Below are 23,362 nucleotides of genomic sequence, written 5' to 3' on the forward strand. Positions count from 1 at the left end.
ACCTGATTTTTAGTATACTTCTTGTATACTGCTGTGTAATTGGAACAGGAGTCCTTAATGTTAAATACTAAACAAAGTGTTTGCACCAGCCTTAGCATGCACAAATATAATGTTTCTTCAGTAAGGTACACGTAGTTCTTGCTCTTAGCTTCCTGCTTTTTCAGGATGTTAGTAGGTAATATACATTTTTATAGTTTGAAAACATTTAATTTCTACCCCTAAATGGGACAAGCCTAGTTGTCTATATTCTGACTACGAATGTACAAACAAATGGTATGGACTTTAGTTTTGATTCAGGAAAGTTGGTAGCCAAGAAACTGTTTTCTATTTTTTGTGAAACAGTGATCTTTTAAACTAAACTTAGAAACCTAAATCAAACAAACTCTGCACTAAGTGATGGGAAACATGCCTTCTGAAGATCAGAACTAGAAATATTTATAAGTCCTTACGAGTGAAAGAGGTGGAATATAAACTGAACATTTTCTATCTACAGCTAGTTCCATCTTCTCTCATCAGAGTCATCTTTTATATACCACACCTTTTTTGGGGTGGTATGAGAGACTGAATTCAGAACCTTCTCACCGAGCTACAGTCCTAACCCTTGTCTGTTTTTGAGACAAAGTCTGGCTAAATGGCTGAATGACCCAGGCTAGGCTTGAATTTGTGATCAGAAATTCTGCCTTAGCTTCCCAGAGTGCTGAAATCACAGGCATGCAGCAGTACCCTCAGCTCTAGTCTACTAATTTTTAAATGCAAAGCAGTAAGAACACAATTTCAAGTGCAGAATTCCAGCACTCTTCTCAGCATCTTTTTCATCCATATACCAAGAAGTCAGGAATCTCATAACATTCTTTACAGGCTTAACTGTGACTTCCGAGTACAGAGGATTCTCATCAGAATCCCACTGAAATCTATGGCCTATACAAGTAGTATCTTGTTTCATGTTTTACAGAAACAATGTATCATGCGCTCAGCTTTAATTTAGAGAAAAATTCTAAAAAGATTTCTGCTAGTCATGACCGTAAATATAGAGGTGAACACACAGATTTGTAAAGAAGCCCCTCTGACATTATACTGCTCATTATTTTAAATCACACCTGAAGTGACAGGAAATGTCACATACACACTTATTCTTTGTGGTCATACTATGGGTCTGACGAATCAGATGACAATAATATTCTAAAAAGACCAAAGGGAACAGCAAACTTCAATAATATTTGGGGGTCAATTCACCTAAAACCAACGCCCTGTATTCTCCACTGTTCAAAAGGCTTGTAGACAATCCAATGTCTTCCATTTCAACTAGTTGCATGGTCCACTGTGAAGGAATGAGAAAAGAGCTGTGTACTTGTTCTTGACCTGTAAAGATTTCATCATGGAAGATTAATACTGATGTTGCTGCTGCCTGTTACTGGTTGTTTCTCTTTGCAGGTGCCAAAATCAGTCAGAGAACAGGATTTCAATGGCAGAGTTGTTGCTATATTGTTATCTCTTCAGAACGGAGGCACAAGGAGAGATGAATGCCACATCGCAAGGAGCAAAGGAGAGAGAGAGAGAAAGAAATGGTGTCAGGTGGCATGTTGGATGTGATTTGTTTTAGTAGAGATTGAGATGACTGTTAACTGTTTAGCTGATTCCTTTGGTCTGCTACGATACATTTGTGTTGGTGCTGATGATTCTTGACTAATCCTGTTTCAATTACGAATTGGTTGTTTTCCTAGTAAAACTTTAGGGTTATAAATCAAATATTCTCTCCTCTTTCACACACGTAGATATACACACATCAAAACACACATTAAAGCCAATCCTTATTATACTATTCTGTAGTATTTAATATTCAAGACTGAGATGTCTATATGCATTCTCTCTAGAAAATCAATTTTTAAAATCAAGGTGAGAACAAAGTTTGAAGACTAGGAAAAAAAAAAGGCAACACATAACCACATGCTGTTCATATCATAAACTTGAGTAACAGCAGTATGGAGACAGTTAACAGTCCTAATAACTTTTAAAATTCTATGTCCTCATGTTTTATGACTAGTAATGTATCTTTTAGAAAATATTATGACTATAAAGAGAACCTATTACAAGGAAATTGGTTTTTCCAGAGTTTCTTCATTGCATGTATGTTATTTTAGTAACCATCCTTGAAAGCACGTACACACATTAACTCCAAAATAATGATCTGATTATGTAAACAACAGCATTCCTCAAATCACAAAGATAAATTGTTTTCTCATAACTAGAATTTATCAAGACAGGATGAACCAGTAAATGATTAGTTTTTTTAAACCACCAGATTCCACATGGTGGATAGGTCATAAAATGAGATTGTTAGTAGCTTTGCCTTGGAGGAACAATTCTATCAGATAGGAAATTGTTTCCCTTTTAGATACTTGGGGAAGTGTGTATAAATTATCAGGAACAAATTATTTTCTTTTTGAAATAATTTCAAGAATAACTTGGAGAGTTAATGTATGTCTTATTGTATAGTTCTGTTTTAGTCTATTCTACAAAATCTTCAATTATTTAAATTATTTATACTTTTTATCAAAATATGTTTTCTCTATTAACCCTTAAAAATAAACACCTATAAGCTAATAATAAACAGTCTCACTGATAAAAATATCATGAATATACTTTGTAAGGAAGGACATACGGTAAAGAAAAAGAAAAGTGAATAAAAACAACTGACTTAAAACTGTTCTTTATCTGTAATGAGATGAAATAGTGTTTCCCAAAAACTTAGGAAGTAGTGTATACTTCTACTACTCAAAGAAATATGCAATGAGCTACAAATAAATTAACTCTGAATACAAAGAACGACTTGCTACTCATCTACAACAAAAGAATGCAAGAAATAAAGCACACAGGTATAGTCACTGAAACACGGGAAACAAAAATTTCAACTTTTGACTTTGTCCCTCATACATTGCATTACTTCAGACAAAGCATCTAGATCATATTTAATGTTCACACAGAAATGGTTAAAACTTCTGCCAGGCATAGTGATGCACACCTGTATCCCAGCACTCGGAAGTCTAAAGCAGGAGGATCACTCTGAGATTCAGGCCAGCCTAGGCTATACAGTAAATTCCAGCCAGCCTGGACTACAGTGAGACCTTGTATTAACACTTCTCCTCCCCACCCTCAAAAAACTTTTTGAGAGTCTGTAAAATGCAACAGTATGTAATTCTATTGAAATGGCAATAACTACATCAGGTAGAGTTGGAAATAAATTACTTATGAATGAATGAACAATGACTACATGGACTGCTAACAACTAAACCAGAGTAGTAAAGAATTCTTGATATAATAGAAAAGAAAGGGTGATGCTGTATGATGATTTTCCCATCTCAGAAGACAAAACTACCTGAGTCCTTAGGTAAAGTTTACATTTACTTTTTTTTTGGTAAAGGGAAATGAACTCATGACCTCCTGCTTGCCAGGCTGGTGCTGTGCACTGAGCTATATCCCCAGCTACATTCACCTTCTGATAGCAACTGGAAATATCTATGTATTTCAGCTATGTATTTATTTTTGGAAGTTTCTCCTTGATTCTATCACACTGTAACAGTTCTGGACTTCTTTATTTTCCTAATAATACAGAGTGGTATAGAATATGAACCAAACATTAAGATTTATTCAGTAGTAAATGAAGTTTTCATTTTTCACTTTTTGTATTCAATTATATTTATCATCATCAAATACAATGTGTATCATGAATTAATTCATTTCAAGAAAAAGGAAACAGGACTCCTATTGTAAATTCATCCAGCATGAGTTTCCTTAATGAAGGTTTATACTTCTGGCTAACAAATTTAATAATTAACTATTTAAAAAGTTTATTAAAGGAATAGAGAGAGAGAGAAATAGTGAGAATCTCACTTGCTGATTTAAGGGTATCTCACATTCTAAATCTAAACCTTAAACCTTGCAGTAACTCTGCAGGTAACATGAGCATCAGATATTCACAGATCAGATCAGATCCAGCCTATGGTAGAAGCTCTATATTTACAAATTGTGGTATACTTTGTGTCAGCCTAATGACAGAAGTAAAATTAATAACATACAGATGGTAGTATATTTTCTCCTGATTCTGTGTGTTTAAGTGCAGGTCTATTTTTCAGAAAACAGAATGAATTATTTCCCATCTATGCTTTAGAAGCTTATTTTTAATAAGGTAATTTATTACTTTTTTATTGTAGAAATCAAAAGTAAATATCTAGTTGTAAATAGGCAACTACTATTACGTAGTTGTGCTATAAAATGATATTACTTGCTCAATTCTGTTCTCTGTAGCACTTGCAACTTCCTTCATAAATGCATTCACTCTTCTCATTCAAAACAGCTTTTCAGAAGAAAAAATGAGTATTCAAGATATGAGGGTATATTTCTGCACTATTAGTTGATCACTCTCCAAAAATATCCCATGATGGAGGCCAAAGAAAAGTTATGTTGAAAATTGGTAAAGAAAAAGATAAAGTTAGAAATCTAAGCTGCTCAGTAAATTTCATACAGGCTGAAAGGAAAAGCAGGAAAAAAAATTATGAAAAGGATTATTATTAGAAAGAGTAAACATAAAAAATGTGTAAGCCAAACATTGGAAAAGAGGATAACATGGAGGTTACAACAGAAGATGAGGTATTCTGTAACATTCCCAAATGTTTATATAGTTTAATTAGATACACAAGCACACTTCACTTTAAATAATAAACGTATTTTTTTGTAAAAACAAAAATATTTTCAAAGTATCCTGAAAGCTTTAAAAAAGCAATCATCAACCAAACAACCAAACACAAAGCCAAATCCTCCTTTGAAGCCTTTTCAAATGTGTACTTTACGTAATACAAATTGTCAATTCTGAATTTAACTGCTTTGAAGTTTTGGATTCTCTATCACAAATTTCCATAAAGTAAGGTTCACATGTAAAATGTCATTATTAGAAAAGGTCATCTAAAGTTTGCTATTATGTAAGAAAATAATAATCCTCCATGCAAAGTTCTAAAGATACGCTTAGTACAGCTAAATTTATACTTCATAGCTAGGCGTCTACTATCTCTTTATCACCAAAGGTTGGTTAGAAAATAATTGATAATTTTCTACATGAAAGCACAGGTCCTTATACAATTCATTAGCAAAATAACTTCTGCAGGTATGTGAATACTTGTGATTTATTCTGTACTAAAAATTTCCTTTTCCTTCTATAGTCCCCTTATATAGGTCTATTATTATAGAACCATTATTACAGTTCAGTAGTTTCATCTGCTGCAGAGAACAGACTATAGAAAATAGACTGAAGTTGTCTAATATCTCAAAGAGCAGGAAAAATGGACAGTATTACAATAGAATAAAAAGGACTTGTAAAAAAAAAAAGGCCAAAATAAATCATTTTGGAATTTACTGTTTAAATAATTTAAGTGGAAGTTTTCTAAGCAGTGGCACAGACAAGGTGTAAGAAACGACACTGAAGCAAATTATACAAGAGATATTTGAAAAATACAATGAATTTTAAATTTTTTAAAAACCCTGTATTACAGTAAAAGACACATCGCCAAGAATGGTGAGGGATAAGTGTGCTTAAAGTGAGGGAGAGTAATCTGACTATCCTGAGGAGGATAAATGGCAACATGCCTTTTATTGTAATCAATTTTAACTCTTTATCTTATGTTTTGATTACCCCTCACTGATTAAGTATTTGTGGCAATTTCTGCTTAATAAAAACATTATGGAGTGCCATCTAACTACCATCTAACTTCTTCACCAAATCTGGCATTGTTCAACTTCTGATTCTTCTCCAATGTCAAAATGACCATGAAAGGTAAACATTTTAAATCAGTTCAGGATATCCAGGTAGCCCCCACAGAATAACTAAAAGACACACATGGAAGAAGACTTCCCAGAGCTACTTCAGAAAGTGGCAACAGCTACGGTATAAATATGTTTGAAGGGAGGGGACATATTTTGAGGAGGATTATTGGTAATACACAATAATTATTTTTAAAAAATGTAAACACTGAATTTTTCAATTATACTTCACATATTATGTACGTGTGGACATATACATATAATCACACACATATACTTCATAAAACCAAATGGCAAGAGTCCCTAGCATACTGACAATTTCCAAAAATGAATCAGTATTAGAACATGACATACACACCTCAATGGGTTTCTCTCTTCTACCCTACTCTACCTCACGGAGATGACTTCATCGAGAGTATTTTTAATTAGTTCATCAACTTCATTTTAGTTATACTTTAACCTATGAAAAAAACTAAATAACCTGACAAGTAGAATTAAACACTGGGTCCAAAAAAAAAAATTTTTTTTGTTTTTTTTTTTATATCTCATAGTAATGTTTTTCTTTTTTTTCCAGACAGGATCTCATTATGTGGCTCAGGCTGGCCTTGAACTCATGGGGATCCTTCTACCTCAGTCCCCAGAGTGTTGGGATTATAGGTGTGTGCCACCACACCCGGCAGTAATTTCACTTTGAAAGAAAAAAAAAATCTCACTTATTACTAGTTCACTGAAATGGTTTGAATTAAAATTAAGACCTATAAAAAGAAAGGATCCATAATTTTAGTTTACAAACAAGTACAAAGCTATAAACTATAAAACTTTAATACAGTAACACACAGCAACATTTTTCAAAATTATATTACTTTACATTATTACTGATGATTAACTCTTCTAAATTTCCCATGTACATATTTTAATAAAAACATTTAAGCAAGTAGTCAACAAATTAAAAGTTTAACCCAAAGAATTAAGTTTCTTATTTGCAATTACAAATTGTAATTGTTATTTAACTTTATTATGAAATAGAGACAGACAGGAAGTTTTATCTTTTATCTTAAAAATGAAAACACTTCATATTAGGAGATGGTACTTAAACAGAGTGTTATATAGACCTTAGAGGTCTGATCAGGAATTGTTCTTCCATTAGAGACACAGTATATCAGCATCTCAGTAATTTGAAGTTACCACAATGGAAAAGAACGTTACTTTAATGTATTCAACATAAAAATGCAACTTAATTCATCTTTTTTTTTTTTTTTTTTTTTTTTTTTTTGCCTCAAAAGCTCTAAATTTGGAATCCTTCTCTTAGATTTTTGGGTTCTGAAATAGACACTTAGAACACAACTCTCCACCAAAAAGTCTGGTACAAAATTAAACTAAAAATGCAGCATATCTTCACATACCTTCTTGAGATGTCCTAGTCTAAGTTTGAAAATTTCTTCCTGTTCATGATATTCTGCCAAAGTCAACCTGCCAAAAGTAAAATTTTAATTCTATATTTTGATATTAATACTATTTCTTACTAATAACTAACAAAATATGATGAAATTGATCAAATGGAAATAAAAGGCTGCCAACTTTAAGCCAAAAGTCCTTCACAATAATCTTTAGGATACATTAGTCTTAGAGATGGAGCAATTAGCACATCAAGCAATATTCTAGATTTCAGATCCTAAGGATATAGAGAAAACAAGATAATATCTCCTTACATTTTGGTTTGGGTTTATAATCAACAGTGGGGTTAAGGAGGTAGAAAAGAAAAGACTTAAGGAAAAAATAATTTTAAGTAACAGTAAAGTATTACAAAGAAAAAAAGGGGTGGTACAATAAAGGCTATAAGAAGGGCTGGGGATTTAGCTCAGCAGCATAAGCGCCTGCCTTGCAAGTGTGGGGTCGTGAGTTCGATCCCTGGTACTGATAAAAAAGAAAAAGACACACACACACAAAAAATAATAATGTCTATAACTGCCAATTTGACCTGGTTGTCACAAGAAGTTATAAGAAGAACTAGGAGGGCCAATCTTCTAAGATTGAATCACTCAGCATTTAAGAAAACAAAACAAATGACAATGTAGGGAATGGAGGAAACAGACTAATATGAAACTTTGAAAATAAATAGGCATAATTAAAGGGAATATCCTCAATATCATATAGGGCATTTAGGTGAGTGATAGCAAACTTAATGGTGAAAGACTGAAAATTTCTCTGTAAGATCAGGAATGAAAAAGCACATCTACTTTAATACAAGTGCTATTTAAATACTGTACTGACAGTCCTACCAGTGCATTTAGGTAAGGGGAAAAAGTGAATCCAAAGTGTAAAGGAAGAAGTAGAACTATCTGTATTCAGAGATGATGTGATTCTTTATGTAGAAAATCCCAAAGGATGCAGAAGGAGAAAAAAATACTACAGCTAATAAACTCAGCAAAGGTAAGAGTTTGGGATCACTGTGTAACAGTATGTTTCCATATACCAGAAATAAACAACCTAAAAAGGATATTTAAAAATATGAATAAATATTTAGGAATAAATTTAATTCAGGAACTGAAAGACTTGTATGGAGACAATGATAAAATATTATACTGCTACAGAAATTAGAAGATGTAGGGCCGGGAATACAGCTCAGCAGCATTGTGCCTGCTTGGCAAACATGACATTATCAGTTCAATCCCTGGTATCAACAAAACAAAAACAAACAAACAAAAGAAGACATTAAAGGATATAATAATTAAATGGAAAGTGAGTCTACGTTTATGAATTAAAAGATTGAATAAGGACAGTACTTCCTAAAATGAAAAGTAAAGAATTATGATTTGTATTCTTTTTTTTATTTTAAAGAGAAAAAACTCCTAAATTTCAAAAGAAGATAACAGGAGAGCAACAATAATTAATACACTGCATACTGTTATCTTCAAAGTAGCTACTCAAAGAGTATAAGACATAGGCATGTAATATCGTCCAAACAGTATCTGCACAAACCTTTCTTTTCAATGAACTAAGAGAAACTATCATCTAAACTATCGTGTGTGTGTGTGTTTGTGTGTGTTCCTTTCCTTTCTCTTTTCCCTCTATGATTTGTATTCTTATATTAAATATTCTGTACAGAAGTCAAACCTAGTTTCTAGTAGATGATGATTCAAAGTAACTTTTTAGAAAACAGCTGTCAAGAAAGTACTAAAATTTGTATTTACAAAAGGCATTTCTTCACCTGTAAATCCCCAGCACTCTAGGAAGCTAAGGCAGGGGTGTCATCAATTTATGCTCAAGGGGGCTGGGGATGTAGCTCAGCACTAAGGCCCTGGGTCTGATCCCCAGTTCTACAAAATAGATACACAGCAGAGAATTTCTTAAACTGCAATATAGTGCTTGAATGAAAGTGCTTCTGTGGCTTCTCCCCTATTTAAATGTGTATTTATTTAAGACACAATTATACTACTTAATATCAACCACACAACAGTATCACTTGAGTGTAAGTTATAAGTGAACACATGCAACAAAATGGGAAGGCAATGAGATAGGACTACGATTATGTAATTATAAGTACAGCTGTTACCATCTTGGAAGACAAGTAGTAAATAAAACACCTGTGACAAACCAGAAAAATGGTCTAACAAGAAGGAAAAAATGGAATTTAACTAAATGGTTATATACTGTCATTTACTATTTACTGGCCACTTTCCCAATGCCAGGAACTATACTTGGTATTGGGAGTATAAATTGTGATATACAAGTAAATGATACAATACAGACAGGAATGTACCAAAGGTCACAGGTACCTGAGGGGCAATAATGATAAATGGGAAAAAAAGGTTATATATTGGAAGAAAAATCTTAAAAAAGAATAAACAGAAAATAGGACCAATGAAGAAAGGCAAGGAATAAAATGAACAAAGGCATAGAAACCAAGAAAATACAGCCCATTTAGAGAACTGGTAATTTAATATGGGATACATACTGAGAAAAGAGGTTACAGACCAAAGGCGATTTATGGAAAGTCTTCAGGAGGGTGAATTTTATTTGAATGGCACTGAAGGAACTTAAATAACAGGAAACAATGAGACGTGTAAGAAAAGGTAATAGATGTTAAAAAAAATGAAGCACTACCATGACAGTTGGCTACATAAATGAAGGGAAGGGGACAGGTATGAAAATATTTTGGAAATGAATGTGGACAGTAAGGGGAAAGTAAACATCTGAGAAGCCTCCTAGGTTTCTGGTCTTATTAAATGAGTTGATGAAAGGAGGGCACTATGACAGCTCCCCAGTATGATCACTAACTTCTATCTTTCAGGAGTTAAGAAAAGGTTTCAGTAGCAGGCAATAAAAGATGAACAGAAATGACAAATTTGGAAAACTGACTGACATGAAAATGGATTATAAACTAGACCAAAGCTAAAAAGTTGAGAATATAGAAATAACCAAATTGGGTTAAAAATGTAGTTCAATGGTAGAACGAGTGTTTAGCATACACATAAGGTCCCAGCACCAAAAACAAACAAACAAACAAACAAAAACTCAAGTTACTTGAGTTAGGATGGACCCTTTAAAGTGTAAGAGAACAGATTTGAGATACAGAAGCACTGGATATCTAGAGGTTAATTTAAAACGAACAAATTTTCTTTTAATATGATCATTCACCTACCTACTTGTTTTCTTTAAGCAACAAATTTACTAATTTAGAAAAAGTAAATCATTTGCTAAGTATAATTTTCTCTTTACTACCAGAAGCCAAATGTTTTAATTGTGACTTACAACAATTCAAGAAAAAATATGAAAAGCTGGAGATTTAGCTCAGTGGCAAAAGCACCTGCCTGGCAAGCACGAGGTTGTGAGTTCAATCCCAGATACCAAAAAGAAAAAAAGTTTGATGAAACAACTAGAAATTTTTTTTTGGAAACACAGTCTCGCTGTAGTCCAGGCTGAACTTAAACTCGTAACTATCCTCCTGTCTCAGCCTCCTGATTTCTGAGACTACAGGTGTGCACCACCATGCCTGGCCAAAGAAGCTAGATTTTGAAATGGACTTTAAAAAATAAGATTACTATCACTTACTTATGAATAAATTAAGAAAGATCAATGGGATCTATGGTGACAACCAGAATTCTGGAAGAAAGGATGGTGGTAACATTCATTAGTTAGAACACAGAAAAGAGCAAAGAAAAGGGGTCAGGTAGGTGTGTTGAGAGAATAAAATGGAGAAGGTAACTGATTTGTAATTGAGGGAAAATTTACCTACTTTCCTTCTCTCTTCTCTCCCTTCCCTTTTCCCCTAACCCCTTCTTTCTCCCTCCTTCACAAAATGTTTTCTGTAAAGAATGAATCAATAGAGTGCAAAAGTCTGACAATATAAAATAAAGGAATTATCAACAGAAGTTCCTAATGTACTAGGGAATGGAATTCAAAGCAAGATGTTTCAACAAAAGAAAAAGAATATATTCACACAAGTATCAAAGGATTCAGACATTGTCTATGCACATAAATTTATTCTTCTAGAACTAGCAAGTTAGGTAAGTTTACACACATCTGCATACTAAAATTTTAACAAGGTATAGTGTGTGGGATGGATTGCAGCCCATTACTTCTTTGATGTCTTAGATATTTTTCAAATTTTCTACAATAAGCATGTAATTATTTTTAAAGGTCTTCGTCCATTGAATTGTAAGACATAATTAACACAGAAAATTTAGAAAAGGAAGCAGAGAAAAAAAACAATACCTATAACCTCCCAATGAACTGCTCTCTCAGGCTGAGAAAATAAGTATCTATTACATTACTGAACATTTTTCTCACAAAAAAGAACATTCATGGGAATACTGAATTAGAATAATCAAAACTTTGACTTTAAAAAAATTTTTTTAAATTTATTTATTTGAGACAGAGTCTTGCTATGTAGTTCAGGCTGGCCTTGAACTCACAACCACCCTCCTGCCTCAGTCTGCTGAGTGCTGGGATCACAGGCGTGTACCACCACATCCAGCTTGACTCTGATTTTAACGTGAAAGAATGGGTAGAGTCTAGTTCTAATTAAAAAGGTAGAAGTCACATAGCTGGGGCTTATTAATTTAGAGCTAAATTTTTAACACTGTCTTCCCTCTTGGCTGTAACTATTTCTACTTTATGAGTATTAACTATAAATAGCATCCAGTACTACCATTTAGGTTCTCTGCTTACAATATGAGAAGAGAAAATTTTTAAATAGAGGCTTACAGTTGTGGTAAATTTGGTCTAACAAAAGGATCATTTTCTGCTCCATTCACTGCTTTGTTTTTTCTTTGTTTTGGTTCAGAATTGGTAGAAGGTGCCTGAGAATTATTAGCTGTGGGAGGTTTGCGTTTGGCTAGAAGTTTTCTTTGCCTTTCAATATCTTCCCTTTGCTGATTCACCCACTCTTGTTGCCTGTGTAAAAATGAACAAGTAAAAACCATATTAAGATTCCATTACTTTTCACAGATACAACATGAAAAATAAAGCCTAAGGAAACAGGTAAATCATTTAATATAAATTTTTAATCTTTAGGTTCTTCTCTTGTAAAACAACTTACTCTCATCTTCCCGGTTTCAATCGTGAAGTGTTCTCTACACTCTAAACTAGGGAAATGTGTGTTTTCATATGAAAACTCATGGCACCTTGTCTCTACCTTCATCTTTCTAACAAATATTATCTACAGTTATTTCACTACAGTATGTCTGATTAGTCTACACTGTTCCATAAGAGACCATATCTGTTTTGTCTCCTACTGCATTACCTAGCATTGTGATCAACATATTATACGTGTGCTCATTAAATAAATGAATGAGCTAAAAAAGGCAAACCTAATAATAGTATGGGGTAGATGTTATACATATACTTCATCATTTTGTATCTGCAGACAAGTTTATAAAAAGATAATATGAAGAGTGTCATTTTACTAAATTTATCTGTTAAAAAAATTCTGGGAGGAGGGGCTGGGGATTTAGCTCAGCGGCATAAGCGCCTGCCTTGCAAGCAGGCAGTCGTGAGTTCGAGCCCTGGTACCGATAAAAACGAAAAAGACAAAAAAAAAAAAAAAAAAAAAAAATTTCTGGGAGGCTGAGAACGTAGCTTAGCAGCACAGTGCCTGCCTGGGAAGCACAAAGTCCTGAATTGGATTCCCAGAACAAAAACAAAACAAAACACATTTAGGGGAAAAAGAATTTTGACAAATTAAGTAATATAGAATAAAAAACAGCAAGAAAAATAAGCACAAATATGGAAAAAAATGAACAGTTAATAAATATAAAGTCATTAACATTTCCCATTCAAAAATCTAAAACTATTTTCTAAAGAGCCACTAATTAAAAAAAAAACTGATAGATACTGTACCTAATATTTTGTATACAAGCGTTTTATTTTACATTTATTCTAGTAGTAACTATATCCCTTTTAGGTCAGCTCACTATGTGAAGTGAATTGTTACTTTTTGAGACAGGGTCCTAGCTGGCCTTGAACTCACTATGTAACCCAGGTTGGCCTCGAACTTGTGGCGATCCTCCTGCCTTAGCCTCCTGACTGCTGAGGATTACAGAAGTACATCACCAATGCCTGGCTGAAGAAAGACTTTTAGCCCCTAAATGCTATTTAGATTTAGAGCAAGTCAAATGTTTTATCCATGCCTACCTCTGCCTTCAAACCAGAAACTAGAGAGCACCTACTCTGCTGTGGCCTCGCATACAATCCTTCTCCTATAGTTGCAGTGAAGAGATAGAAGAATATGACAACAGAGAAAGAACCAAGAATTGATGTACAAGAGCAAATGGGTATATAAAAGCTCAAGAACAGTAAAGCAAGTATAAGATTTTGACCCAGTTTACACTTATTAAAAGGGCAAATTTCAGAGCTGGTGATATAGCTCAGTGCTAACCTACTTGTCTACCAGGCCTGCATTTGTGCCACTGAGCTACATCTCCAGCCCCCAAACTGCTTGTCTATCAAAAAAAAAAAAAGCAAATGTTAAAGCTATTTTAGTAAAATCAAGACTTTTGCTATATGGACAAACAGCCTTATTAAAATCCTAACAGAAAGTAAAGAATTAATAAAATGAGTATGTAGCCAGTACTTGATTAATTTGTAATGATCACCCAGGTTAGAGATTAACATGATTAATTTTTGAAACATGATTCATTTTTATATATTAATTTCTCTTTTCATCTTCCAACCACTTTCAGTTATATCATTGATTATAAACAGTGTGACATAATACATGTAATAATGCCACTGAGTGCAATAAATGCTTATTAGTGGTATTTAAACATGCAACTAATTTTTATTTTGACAGCTTGATAAAGTAACTACTGGCAGAATTAATATTTTTGACCATGCATATTAATTACAAACCGCTCTCTTTTATTTCTTACAGAACAACTGAAGGTCTGAAATTAGTAGCATAGGTTCTTGCTCACTAACACTAAAACTAATGGTTTTCATCTCAAACCCATTCCTGCTCTGTACTTTTATGGTCAGTGTTTTAGCTGAAGTATAATCACCTATCATCTGGATATTTCCCCAGCTTAGTTGTCTATAATTTATGCTCTTTCCAATATTACTTCTACATTGTCATGAGTCTCATTCTACAGCTCAATTCTGATCACACAGAACCTATAAGCCTTTAATAGTTCTCATTATCCACAGAATTAAAATTCAAAGTCCCAAGTATTCCAAGGACAGTTCTTCATTGTGGTATACATAACCAACCAGTTATGCTAAACAAAAGCTCAATATTTTTTGTTTAGAAAAAGCCGTTCTGTGGCAAGTTCTGAGAAAAAGAGGTTGAAACAGCAATGCTGATGTAACACTGTATAAAATAAACGTTGCCTGTTTTCCAAATGGAATTTACTGGAAAGGTGATGAGGACAACAGTACTATTTCTGCTTTAATAAATTTTCCAGCAAGAAAAATCAAATAAAAAGGAACAATGTTAAGTTCCAGCTTTTTCATAAACAAACAACTTATCCTTACCCATCACTATGTAAACTCAAGGAAATGTAACAATGATTTCTTTGTTTTAAAGTTATCTGTAAAACAATTGAAGCCATATAATCAGTTCCATTAATGAGTTACTGTATCAGAGGCAAAAGATAAAAGTTCTTTTTTTAGGCTGGACAGCAGGGAAGAGCTGAATATTATCATTTGAGTACTAATACTTAAGAATTGAGGAGTGCAAAAAAAGCAGGAAGCCAGGCATGTGGCATGTGCCTATAGTCCTACCACTCAGGAGACTGGGGCAGTAGGCTCACTAAGTTCAAGAATTTGAGACTAGTTCAGGCAACACGGCAAGATCCCACCTCAAAAAAGTAGCAAAATTTCAGGAGATCTACATTCAGAGCTTATAGCGAACATAAAATTGCCAACAATTTTCCTTCCAAAATATCTATAAAGTTAAAAGGTCAGTTTATATTTTGGAAAGTCAGATTTAGAATAATACATTCCATAGATGAACGTTAATTTTCAAAAAGTCTGTTATGGCTAAACTTGTAATGCTTATTTCATATTCCTTTCAAATGTGCCAAGTTCTATGATTTCAAATAAAATGTTGAACATAACTGTGAATTTATAATCTTTTAAAGTAATACAAACACAAAGGAATGCTAAATTTTTAAATGCAAGAATGACTAACTTCACAAGATTCTGAAATGCAAAACCATCTGTCCATTGTTCAGTAAATGATGCGCCATGTCTAACTGTTGTAAAGTGCCCCAGGCGTAATCTGTCTTGCATACTCTTCTCCCTGCTTGACAGTTTTTCTTGTGTGCTCTGAAAAAGACAAAAAAGCCATCAATTTTATTCATATAAATTTCGCAGGATACAGGGTAAAAGGGCCTAGTAAAGGGAAATTTTAGTGAACTTTGATCTTACCTTTTCAATAAGAAGTTTCTTGCTCATTGATATGCACTTATTTAGTCTCTCTTTGTATTTTTCAAGTAATTTTTGTTGATCATCTATTTGCCGTCTGAGATCACAGTTAGCCTACAACATAAGCAGGAAATGCAAAAGATCTAGAATTTGTGTATGTGAAAAACTTAGAAAAGTATTTTTAGTGTTCTCAATAAGTTATATAGATAGGATTACTGACAATTAAATATTTGACTATATTAAAAAATCCTACATTACTGGGGATTATATTATTAAATGTTGTATGACTGTGAAGTAGAAAGTACATGAAATTTAGATATACATACTTTTCAAATCCATACTCTAAGTTATACAATGTTGGCTAAGTATTTGTTACGGTGTAGACCTAAAATGTTCCCCAAAAGTCTCAAGTTTAGTTGCAGAGCCTGGTCAGAGTTGGCAGGTCACTGGCAGCATGACCTGAAAGAGTGCATTCTTGTCCTTGGCTCTTCCTCTCTTTTTCCCTCTCTGTGCTTCCTGGCCACCATGATGTGAATAGTTTTCCTCTGCTTGCACTTTCACCATGTGGTTTCTTCTTGGAGCTGGCCAATTATAGAGTGAACCCATAGAAACTGTGACACACACACACACACACACACACACACACACACAAACACACCCCAAACCCAAACCCAAACTTCTCCTTTAAATTGCAGGTGTTGAGTAATTTATTCCAAGAACAGGAAAGCTGATTAGTACAAAAAACTGGTGCCAGAAGTAGGGTCACTGTTGTGACTGTATCTTATTGTGTGGTTTAGAAACCTTTGGAACTGGTTTGTGGGAGAAATGTGGAAAGGTCTGAAAATGCAGGACAGAGAAGCACTAAAATGTACAACATTAAATGTTTCAACATTTAATGTATGACACTGGTCAGAACGCAGATCAGAATGCTGACAGGAAGGCACCCAGTAAAGGCCAGGCTCAGGAGGTTTCAGTTAGGAGGAAGGCCTCTACTGACAACAGGAAACAGCCCATATATGCTCTGCTCTGGCAGAAAAAGCTATCTACATTTTGTCTATTTCTTGAGACTTTGTGGGAGACTAACACTAAAAATGGTAAACTAATTAATCTAGTGGAGGAAATTTCAAGGTATTTCAACATTCAAGGTATTGCATGAGTGTTATTGGCTACTTTCAGCCAAGTTTACAGTGAGAATCAAGAGCAAAAAGCAGAGCTGAATGATATAAACCTTGGTCAGAAAGGAAGTGACTAAAAAGATCAGCATTTAAAAAGAAGTCAAGTACAGTCAAAACCTAGATTGCAAGTAACTTGGTCTGCAAGTGTTCTGCAAGATGAGCAAACATTTCAAAGAAGTTTTAACTTGATAAGTAAGCAATGTCTTGCAATACAAATAGTACGCTATGCCAAATGTCACATGATCACAACCCTCCCCACCATTTTGATATATAAGTGCTTTGGATTATGAACAGAAAAACTTATTCTCGCAAACCAAGACTTCACTGTACTTTACACAGAAGAGAACCGGTTCCTCGTGAGATTCACTTCAGTGCCCTCATCTATCCTTAGATATCCAGGGAATCAGAGGCCACTGTAATCATGATCCACAGGGGAGTGGCTACTACTTGAATTGATAGCAGACCCTGGCATCAGCCGGTGGTGCTAGTTTTCAGGCACACAAAATGAAAGAGCTATACAGTCACGGTAGCTTTCACTCAGATTTCAGAAGGCCTAGGTAGCCAGTGAAGAAACTTTTCAGAAGGTAATAAAGCTAAACGAAACTGAAAGTGCCATAGATAGACACCTTAGAAATATGAAAATGCCAGGCATATGCAATGTTTGTTGAGGAAAATCGAAGCAGTGAACAGAACCAGCCCAAGAGACAGCCTAGTGTGCTACAACCAATAAGACTTTAAGGCAGAGTTGGCCAAGTCCTTTGAAGCTCATATTTCATCACAACTTGACCCATACATGGGATATGGATACAGGATTTGATGTTTGCTTTGCTGGGTTAGTGCTGCTTTGGTCCGTGTTTTTCTGTCTTCCTAATTTTCTCTTTTGGAATGGGACTGCTTACTCCAACCCATTTTACATTGTGTTTAATTTTCATTTTTATAGGGATTCACAGCTGAGTTTGCCTGGAGTATCAGAGAATGTGGAGCTGAACTTTTTAGAATGCTGTGATTATTAAGATTTCTCAACTCTTAAAGATGGGCTAAATACATTTTATGCAATGAAATGGATATTAGTCTTAGGTGTGGGGGTGGAAAGTTAGTGGTTTAAATTTAAAATGTTCCCCAAATGTCTCAGGTTCAGAGGTACCACCTGTTAGGAAGGAAGTGTAATATGAAAGGGTGTATTTTTTGCTCCTCGTCCTCTCTCCACTTCCTGGATGCTATGAGATGAGCAGGTTTCTTCTGCCATGAACTTTCATCATGCAGTTTCTGTCTAAGATTGACAACCTGTGGGCTCAACCTATGAAAACTGTAAGCCAAAAGAAACCTCACCTTGTTAAACTGCAAGTACTGGGTATTTTGTCTTATCTATGAGAAATCTAATATTGTTATCTAGATCTAAGTTCAGAGTTTTAATTTCTAAACAGGGGCCATATAACCTTCCTCAGTTAAAAATAAATGAAACATGGTACTAATGTCTAACATGAATAAATGTATCCTCTTTTATCTCTTGTAGCTAATAAAATATTTCCCCATCTAACAACTGAATGACACTGTAATTTGCCTATTCATTAACTACCTGCAAAATTGCTTGGCAATAGGACACAATTCTGTTCACTATGTATAGAGCTGTATGATCAGAGAAGACACACCTCTCTAATCTCAGATAAGTCTGATGAGTCTAGGAAAATGGTGAGAGAATGATCTGGAGACTGCCAAAACATAACCCTAGAATGTTGTGAGTCAAGTGGTCTGGCGAAGAGGCTAAAAATTTCCATTTCTAACAAGTTCTCTAGTAATGCTGATGCTTCTGGTATGAAGATCGTATTTGGGGGGAGTACCAGGGCCTGAACTCAGAACCTCACACTTGCCAGGCAGATGCTTATGCTGCTGAGCTAAATCCCCAGCCCACAAATTATATTTTGAGAACACAGGGCTAAGGAGATCATTATAAAAGCTAAAAGACAGTGGTATGTCTTGAAAATGCTGGGATAAAATAATAATCAATCTAAAATTATATTCTCAAAAATTTTTTCAGGAGGAAGAAATGGAATTTTGTACCAGTAGATCTTTGTATTACATACAAATTCAAACAAAACTGCATGTGTATGGTATGTATACATTTAACTTGAAAAACAATGTAAAATTTCTCTTGAACTGCAGAAATAGAGGCCAAAAATAGACAAAATTAAGAAGATATTTGTTTAACCAGATATCAAGATTAAATATAAAGCTATGGTAATGCTTACTCGTATGTCCCTTTTGCAACTGGGCGTGGTAGCACACACCTGTAATCCTAGCACTTGGGAGGCTGAAGCAGGAGGATTGTTGGGAGTTCAAGACCAGCCTGGGCTACAAAGTGAGCTCAAGGCCAACCTGAACTGCATAGTGAAACCTTCTCAGCAAGACAAAAAAGCAAAACAAACAAACAACAAAACAAAAACAAAAAAACCATTGAGTAATAACTCAAGTGTTTTATTTTGGATATGTACCTAGCTAAACAACTAAATTTCCCAACTTTCTTTGCAGCTATGTTAATGTTCAATGAAATTTAAGCAAAAGAAGGGTTGGCATAAGCACCTGCTTGGCAAGCACAAGGTCATGAATTCGATCTGTTACCAAAAACACAAAAAACAAACAACAAATTTTCTTAGGGCTGGGGATTTAGCTTAGAGGCATAAGTATCTCACTTGGATATTCAAGAAGACTGTGTATAAAACTGTATTTTGTTTTCCATTCCTGCTTTCCACATACAACACAGAAATGTTTAGTACTTCTCTAATAGCTTATAATTTGGTCTTCTATGTGACCTTCAAGATAAAAGCCATGCACAAAGGATGAGAAAGCAGAACAACTGATGGAGCTCAGGTCTGTTATGACAACTGAGGGGCAACTCTATCTGGCCTACCAACTCCGCTTTTTTTTTTTTTTTTTTTTTTGTCTTTTTCTTTTTTACCGATACCAGGGATTGAACTCACAACTGCCTGCTTGCAAGGCAGGCACTTATGCTGCTGAGCTAAATCCCCAGCCCCAACTCTGCTTTTTTTAAAAGATAAATTTCTCTCTTGTTGAAACTATTGTTGGAAAAGTCAGCATCTCTTGAGAATCCACTATGCTGGAACTTGGGGGACCAACCAAGAAAGCAACCAGCCAGCCTAGCTGGTAAGCAACAGGAGGCCAGGGAGAGTAAAGTCAGCCTCTCCCTGTGAGCCTCCCAGCATGTGGGCTGAGAATCAAATGTCCTGTCCTATCCCCTACCCCACGCTTTAGCACCAGATAGTTTGTATTGCTTGGTTGATTATGCAGGCCTGTGGCCAGCGGTCTGAGTATCTCTTGGGAGGACGACAATATGCAATATAGCAAATATGGGGGATTTACTTCTATCTTATCTTTGAAGTTCAATATTGTTTTCACTGTTTTGTTTTCATTAATTGTTTTACTTTATTCTGTTTTGGTTTTATACTGTTTTGTTTTTGATTTGATTTTGCTATACGTGATGCAATGGACAACTATTGTGAAGCTAACAAGATATACTCTGGTAGCTATTGTTGTTTTCCTGCTCTGAATTTCACTGCATTGTCTTGACTGGCTTTGTTCTGTCTTGTTTTGTTGTATTTTATTATCTTTAAAATAAAAAAAGAAATCTATTGGTTATATTTTTCATTACTAAAAAAGATGACTGCTAAATCATAACAATATGCTGTAGCACCAGTGCAGTGATACACATAAAGAGAACAATGGAACATAACATGCCACCTGCATATGGAAATAGGATTTTATGGTATCAGTATAAGAAAGGACTATTAATTGTGATCAGACATCTGGTTATCAACAAGGAGGAAATAAAATGAGTGCAGGCTCATGCCTGTAATCCCAGCGCTCACAAAGCTGACGCAGGAGGACTGCTGGGAGTTCAAGACCCACCTGGGCTATAAAGTGAGTTCAATCCTAGCCTGAACTGTGTAGCAAGACCTATCTAACAAAGACTCAAAAAAAAAAAAAAAATCTTATTCCACACCATGTCCAAAAGCCAATTCTAATGAGATTAACAATTTATAATGGAAAGGTAAAACAAAAAAACTTTCAAAAGGAAACAGAGTATGTTTAGACTGTTCAAAGACACCTAATATTTTTGGTATGCATTTTTAATAATTTAGACAATCATTATGCATATCCAATAAAATGATTTTTAAAAATGATGAGTATAAACACAGTTTGAAAATATAAAAAAGTGAGAGAAAATCGATACAAGTGACCAGACAAAATTTGGCATCATTAAATGTCAAACAGCTGAGGTTTTAAGAACTGGCTCCTCCCCCCAAAATTTCCTAGTCATCTATTTCACAGAAAAAAAAACACAAACAGCTAGTATTTTAAAAGATGTTCAAAACCAATTAGTAAATAATGCATAAAGCTGTAAGATACTATGTTACAGTCATTAAATTAGTTAAACAAAAATTTTTAATCTTGACAATGATAATGAATAAAAAGTCTTTCTGGACCACTGGCTTTGGGAATATAAAGTAAAGCAGTCACTTTGGAAAAAACACTAGTATTATAAAGTAAAGTAGATGTACATGCTTGATAGTACTGCCACAAATTTCCTAAGCATAAACCATGAAAAATTCGTCTGTATTTTCCTTAGAAAGTAAGGATGGCTAAGGATGGCCGAGCGTGGTAGCACATGCCTGTAATCCTAGCACCTGGGAAACTGAGGCTGGAGAATTGTCAAGAGTTTGAGGCCAGCCTGGGCTACAAGTTCAAGGCCAGTCTGAACTACATAGTGAGACACTATCACAAAAAAACAAAAAAAGGAAAAGAAAAGAAAAAAGAAATAAGGATCTACAAGGACACTATTATCAAAGTAGAAGCAAAATGTCAACTAAAAAAATAAACAATTGTTATGGGGGGGTCAACTCTCTTTTATATGATACTTAATGAAAATAGCAGGGCAGTTATATCCTTTAGAGCACTTTCTTTTCCTTTCAGTATCACATATCTGTTATACATTTTGGATCTTATTACTCTTTCAGTTTATTATTATTTTTTATACTAGAGAGACAATATGATATTTACAAATGTGAGTGACTTATTCCACTTATGAAGATAGTATTTTTTTTGTTGTTGTTTTTGGTACTGGGGATTGAACTCACGACCTAGCGCTTGCCAGGCAGGCACTTATACTGCTGAGCTAACGGCCCTGAAGATAGTATGCTTAAGTGGGCAAGATAGATAACTATACTACTGAGTTTTTGTTAGTTCATCAAACAGAATGATTTGTACTGTTATCGTATGATGGTCCACTTTTTATGCTTTGATCTTGTGACTTGAACAACTATTTCTAAGATAACAATATGTAATTTATCATCTAGTGATTTCTTACTGTTTTTTAACTTCTGTATTATTTCTACCTGTTTTTTTTTCTCTAAATAAAATAAAATGTCCCATAACCATTTTTTTCCTCAGTCATAGTCTGGAGAATTTTTCTTAGGAGAAAGGGAGAGATCAGAAGTACCATTTACTACCCCTTTTCACTGTCCAGTGGGCAAATAACCACTCCATTGAACTACTAAGAGTAGGCATTGAAGAAACAGAATCTTAATTACAAAGCTGTTTACTTGGCAATGTATATTTTCTCAAAACTCACAAAAGTGTGAATTTGAAATGGGTGCATTTTATTATATGAAAATTAAACCTAAAAAATTGATTAACAATGGCAACATAAAAAGTTTTAAGAAAAAAGTAAGAGAAGGAAGAAAAGGGGGATGAGAAAAAGTTGGTCAATGGGCATACTGTGATAGATAAAGGGAATAAATTCTGGTGTTCCACAGCACAGTAGGGTGACTACAGTTAATAATAATGCATTGCATATTTCCAAGGAGGTAGGAAACAGGATTTTAAATGTAAGAAATGATGAAAGCTTAAGGTAATGTGTATGTTAATTATCCTGATTTGATCATAACCTAAAGTATATATGAATTAGAATATCACACTGTACCAAATACATAAGTTTAATTATTATGTCAATCAATAACATACAATAAAATATAAAAAACAAAAAAAAAAGAAAATAGGGCAAATTCATACAGGATAATTATACTTAAAAGTTCAAACACAGACTGAAGTAATATACAGTTAATAACGTAAAAACACATTTAATACTATCATAAAGAAATACAAAGTCATGATAAATACAAATTTGAGAATTGGTTAACAGAAAAAGGTATAAAAGAGTAAAAGGGATGAGGTCAGTAAACACAGATATTCAGAGGTACTGGTGTGTGTGGCAGGATCACAGGTGTCACTGATTTTATTGTTCTATATCAACGATTCTTAGCTCAGGCTTAAATCAGAATAATCTGTAGCAACTTTTGAAACTATCAATGCCCAAACTATACTATCACACCAACTTGATCAGAACTCCTTACGGTAGAGTTAAAGGCATTTGTATCTACACTTTCCCTCTGGTGTTTTTAAAATGCAGCAAGGGCTAAGAACTATTGCTTTGCACTTCA

At 34.3% G+C, this 23,362-nt stretch overlaps 1 protein-coding gene across 6 annotated transcripts in view; it reads right to left on the reverse strand.

Moving 5' to 3' along the window:
* Nucleotides 1-23,362, reverse strand: part of Tlk1 (tousled like kinase 1) — a 137,374-nt gene that overhangs the window by 21,653 nt on the left and 92,359 nt on the right. For 5 of the 6 annotated variants that reach the window (XM_063259263.1, XM_063259262.1, XM_063259264.1 and 2 more), the window contains 4 exons: nt 15,679-15,789; nt 15,440-15,576; nt 12,016-12,204; nt 7,212-7,278 (listed from right to left, as the gene is read on the reverse strand). In XM_063259263.1, the coding sequence (XP_063115333.1) occupies nt 7,212-7,278; nt 12,016-12,204; nt 15,440-15,576; nt 15,679-15,789 (504 nt within the window). The remainder of the gene's footprint in view (nt 1-7,211; nt 7,279-12,015; nt 12,205-15,439; nt 15,577-15,678; nt 15,790-23,362) is intronic. The other variant, XM_063259265.1, reaches the window with a different exon arrangement.

Source organism: Cavia porcellus, unplaced genomic scaffold, assembly GCF_034190915.1.
Source record: "Cavia porcellus strain 051 isolate PalLab524CR breed Dunkin Hartley unplaced genomic scaffold, mCavPor4.1 scaffold_12, whole genome shotgun sequence".
In the NCBI taxonomy this organism is placed as follows: domain Eukaryota; kingdom Metazoa; phylum Chordata; class Mammalia; order Rodentia; family Caviidae; genus Cavia; species Cavia porcellus.